A 5,209-nucleotide genomic window follows, 5' to 3' on the forward strand; every position below is an offset into this window, starting at 1 on the left:
ATTTTCTTGGAAGATTATTAATAGGGAATAGGGATGATTAGTCAATGAAAGTTGGTTTGGCTTTACTTAACTCTCCATGTAGCAGTCAACCAAGTCTGCTTCATTAGCCTTTCTTTACCACAATTATATTTGAAACTTGTTTCCCAAGCAAGAAGCCAGATTCGATCAGTACTATAAATGAACTCTAAACTTTAAAGAGATTTAAGCCACACATACCTAATCTGCTAATCTGATCTCTGAGAATGGAAGAAGTGAAGCTACTTGGAACATTTGCCAGCCCATTCCTTTGGAGAGTCATCTGGGCTCTCAAACTGAAAGGCGTAGCTTTTGAATACATAGAGGAGGACCTCTCCAACAAGAGTGAATTGCTTTTGAAGTCCAACCCAGTTCACAAGAAGATCCCAGTTCTTATTCATAAGGGAAAACCAATCTCAGAATCCACAGTAATTCTTGAATACATCGAAGAGACATGGCCGGAGAATCCATTGCTGCCCCAAGATCCTTATGAGCGAGCCATAACTCGTTTCTGGACCAAATTTGGAGAGGACAAGGTAATCTGATTTTACTTACAAAATAATCCATTTGCTGTTGGGGAAGAACAGGAGAAGGCAACAAAGGAATGCTTGGAAGCCTTGAAAACCTTGGAAGAAACAAGGGCTTGGAAAGAAGAAATTTTTCCATGGTGATGCACTCGGAATGACGGATTTGACCTTAGGGTGGATTGGTTATTGGATGGGAGTGATGGAAGAGGTTGTGGGGGCGAAGTTGGGCTGAGAACTTGAAGTCGGTCCCTGTGATAAAAAATAACCTCCCTGATCGTGGCAAGGTGTCGGCCCATTTCGAGAGAACAAGAGAGATGCTTATTGAATCTTTTCATCATAATCATCATTAGAAATTTTCAAATTTTCCTCATGAATGAAGAAGCCCTCATCAGTTTTTTTTTTTTTTAATAGTGTTCTCACGGAGATTTTGTTTCTTATGTATATGAATCATGGAAAATTTTGGCTGATAGCAAATAAATAAAAAGGTTTTTTTTTTTTTTTTTTTGGTGGAGAGGATTCTTGATAGCATATACTTGTGCAAGAATTTTCTGTATCCATCTTGATACCTAATAGCATATATTTGTGCTAAACTGATTCTTGTATAAGGACTTGATCCGCTCTCGTGAGTCTTCCCTATAGGATATTCATCAAGCTCAAAAGGCATTCGAAGAATTTAAGACTACATTAGTCACATTGAAACATGTCTCTCAGCTAGTCCATTCCCCTTGAGGGTTTTATTAGGCTAACTTGTGATGCAACTTTTATTGCAAATAGTAGTATTGGAGGACTAGGGTTTCTGTTTCGAGATCACAACAAAAGCCTCTTATTGAAGTTTTAGAACCTATGACAATCCCCTCCATCATAATATGAGAAGTGATAGCAATTTGAGATGTCTTCTTCAAGAGATCTCAGATAGTATGGATGGTATCATTGTAGAATCTAATAACATGGAGTTGATCACATACCTAGCTGGTGATCGATCGAGTCTGCCACTGGCAGTGGCTCTTATTCTTTATGACATTGTTTATGTTGCGTACTATATAGAGTTTTTCCTTTATTCCAAAGGAAGGTGACAGCTTAGCTGATTCTCTTGCTCGGGGCATCCTAAGCTAGTGCCAAAAGTATTTGGTGGTCAAAACCATAGACCCTCAAGCTACTAATCTGACTTGTTCCCATCCCATACATTAAGGGAAACCCCGTTTTTGAGTTGACGCTTGAGTTGGACAAATAACTCTAAAGGTTATGATTGCACTACCTCAATCACCTACTTGATAGGGTCTCATTCTCCTCTGAATCTTTGTAATTGACTTTCATCGTAGCCTGAATCTTTGGCCGTCTTTTCGTGTATCTCCCCCACAATATAAAAAATGTTGTTTTCTACTGATTGGCGTTCTTGAAGATAGTAATTCAAAATTCATGTGTCCCACTTGTTCTCATCAATAATTTCTTGTGGCATAAGTCTTTGTGCATTGGTCATGCACACAACCTTTCAATGGAAGAATGAGGTTCTACAGTGAACCTCCTCACCAATCACTCCATCTGACAGTTGTGGGCATGGTCGTGGACCATGCGCAACTTTGCACAAAACCTCTCCCCATTTCCTATTACCAAAAAAAAAATAGAGATTTCAATAAAGTTGAAAAAAAAAAAATCTTCGAAAGCCAGCAATCCTCCAGTAGTCTTTGAGCTAGTAAGAGACTAAGAGTTAGTGTTTTGAGAACGTGCATCCCACGTACCACTTAATTAACTCCTTCAACGCAGGCAGTTTAAGCTCTCGTAAGATATACTTACAAACACAACCCAATTCCCAACCCAACCATCCATACTTCCAGTCCTAATGTGTCCCGTTGGTCCTATTCCGGCATACTGCTACCAACCACCACCATCGCCACCTCCTCCGCCATCTCCACCTCCACCACCATTCTATTTTCCACCATCACCTTCTCCAACACCACCACCATCGCCACCATTTCTCTCCCAGACAGCTCAGGTAATACTCATGACCGTCACACTCAGTGGTTTCTTCCTCCTTGCACTTCTCCCACTTGCTCTTTTCTTGTATTCAGAAAGGACGAAATTAAGGCCAATAGTTGATGAACCTGAGAACACAAATGTCCCAGAACTGCAGTGGATCTCCCCCGAAGCCAGTGTGACTGAACCATTAATAAAAAAGAAGGATGGAATTCAAGAAGAAATAGTTCAAGTATCTGAGAACAGTGTCCCAGAACTGCCGCAGTGGTTCTCCCCCGAAGCCAGTGTGACTGAACCATCATCAATGAAAGAGAAGGATGGAATTCAAGAAGAAATAGTTGAAGAATCTGAGAACAGAAGTGTTCAAGAACCGCCACAATCGATCTCCCCCGAAGCCCATGTGACTGAAACATCAATGGAAGAGAAAGATGGAATTCAAGAAGAAATTAGGGAAGAAAGTGCTGAGGAAAACAGGCTTCCACAAGCTATAGGGATGACTACAAAGCCTCCTATGACCTGATGGTGATCTCAATTTACAAGCCATTTACTTTGGCAATAATGTGAGTCATACTGACCCCAATGTGAGTTTGCTTTTAGTTCTTCATTGTTAACAAGAAATGATATTATCTAAAATTACTGTACCAGTCCATCTGTTCACAGACTCCCTTTTGTATTCTTCAAATCCTGAATAGAGGAGACTTCTGATGATATATTTTCCCTTGGACATAGGTTTGATATCCGACCACATACATTTTGAGCTGTTATCATCCCATAGGGCTGATTCATTCAAAAGATAATCGATATGGTCTTGCGCTTCTTCACCTTATAAGTTGATTTATGGAGTTGAGTTCTCCCAAGATCTGTATCATGAGCCCAGATCATCCTGTGATTTTCTTTTTTGTTCTATTTGCTGTAAACCATGTACTATGTTTATTACAAGAAGCCCAAAAAATTTCTTCAATGGCTTGATGGCTGCATAAAGAAGAAAGACTATTTTTCTTTCAAATATGAATCGAAAAATGTTTTTAAGCCAATGAAGTCCCTCACCATTGATGGAATTGTTGTTGTTTTTGCCTGAAATGGTTCAATGATACAATTTACCAAAACATTAATTGGAAAAAAAAAATTCTTCAATTTGGGTGTCATATATGTGGAGTTGAAGCCTATGTGACCATATGGCATTGCACATCAGCCTTGGATGTCCTACATTTTAGCCAGCATGAATTTAAATATGAATTGGATTCAATCGAATATGAATATCTCTAAATGGATACGATTGTGAATCAAATTTGAATTTTCGACTATCTATGTACACCCTATTTGAGACACTTAACATGCAAATGAAAAAACCTATCAGACATAAAAACCTACAAAAACCTTAATTGAAATACCACGAGGAATCTCTTTTTGTTTTTGGTAGAACACGAGGGATCTTCTCTAAGGTGAAAATTAATTTGTTTTGAGCCATTTTAGTGGATAAAACATATCTGTAAATGAATCAAAATCTGCATCAAGCTCAAGAACATGGGTTAGGTATGTGTCCAATTAATCATCACAAAAACATGCCTAGTAGATTTTCTATTATCACTTTTTCCTGCCCAGTCAGTGTCTAAGAAAGCTTGCAGAGGAAGATCCGATGACTTCTCAAGCAATAGGTCATGTATACGAGAATAAATAAACCATAACAAACAACAAAGAAATACCAACTCCAGCATCCTCTTGTCATCTTTTTGTTTTGAACTTGTCACTTCATCATTGGCAATCCCTATAATTTCAATGTAGAGAAACTAGTAGCGACTGTTCTTGTTACAAATTACTTGGAAGTATACAGAATGGTTACACAATTCGATCAGACAAGGTACACCAATAATTTTTTTTTTTTTATATATTTTTATTTTATTTTATTTTATTTTTTTTGAGTGGCGTAAGAGGATTGGGCTCATCTATATTCTATAGTGCATTACCCTGTAGAGCAGATCCAAGAACTAGGAGCCCTCAGATATGGAGCTCAAGGTGCTCCCGACCCTTGGATCTGCACTACACATCATGTCATGGGACAGAGGATCCCACGGATACACCAATAAGATTCTTGCACCTCAAAATAAATTTGGTTCTAAACTTCATTTCATATCCAAGAAGGAATCAGTATTCTGTCAAAGGGCTGTAAAAAGCTGCAACCAGCTTCCCTTCTTTCTTGCCCACCATTTTTTTATTGATCAAATTATGTCTGTTTGCTTCTTCAAGCTTTAAGTTGGAACTCTACAGCTTCAGAACTTGATAGGCAAAGCCTAAAACTTGGACATCAAAAAATCATTAATGGTTCAGCCAACTAAAAAGTTTATAAAATGATACAGCCCTATTTCAATGTCAAACTTACATAGAAAAACTGCTTCTTGTTTACTCAACTTATGCGTTGCAGTGGAAGCTGGATTAAGGAATTTGATCCCATAGTAGATCTTCAGAATCTAGAAAATATCTCATAAAGGCAACTATTTGTGTTACATTTCTTATGAGTTACGAAAGTCATCGCGCTATGGAAGGATTATATAGAAGTTGCTAATCAAGATGCAGTCTTACTGGTTACTGCTGCTTAGAGTTCTCAAAGCAGCAAATTGATTCAGAATGTATCAATTTGATTAGAGATTAGACTTCTTTCTTTTTTTCTTTTTCCTATTTTTTTTTTTTTTTTTTTTTTT

The 5,209-nt window shown here is 38.0% G+C and overlaps 1 protein-coding gene and 1 pseudogene across 1 annotated transcript; both read left to right on the top strand.

Moving 5' to 3' along the window:
* The first annotated feature begins 209 nt into the window (after window positions 1-209).
* On the top strand, window positions 210-1,040 carry LOC122071415 (annotated as a pseudogene).
* A 1,339-nt stretch (window positions 1,041-2,379) lies between these two features.
* LOC122071416 (pollen-specific leucine-rich repeat extensin-like protein 1) lies at window positions 2,380-3,033 on the top strand. Its single transcript, XM_042635758.1, has one exon. It carries the CDS (start codon window positions 2,380-2,382, stop codon window positions 3,031-3,033), a length of 654 nt encoding a protein of 217 aa, XP_042491692.1.
* The last annotated feature ends 2,176 nt before the right edge of the window (window positions 3,034-5,209 follow it).

Source organism: Macadamia integrifolia, unplaced genomic scaffold, assembly GCF_013358625.1.
Source record: "Macadamia integrifolia cultivar HAES 741 unplaced genomic scaffold, SCU_Mint_v3 scaffold_219A, whole genome shotgun sequence".
Taxonomy (NCBI): domain Eukaryota; kingdom Viridiplantae; phylum Streptophyta; class Magnoliopsida; order Proteales; family Proteaceae; genus Macadamia; species Macadamia integrifolia.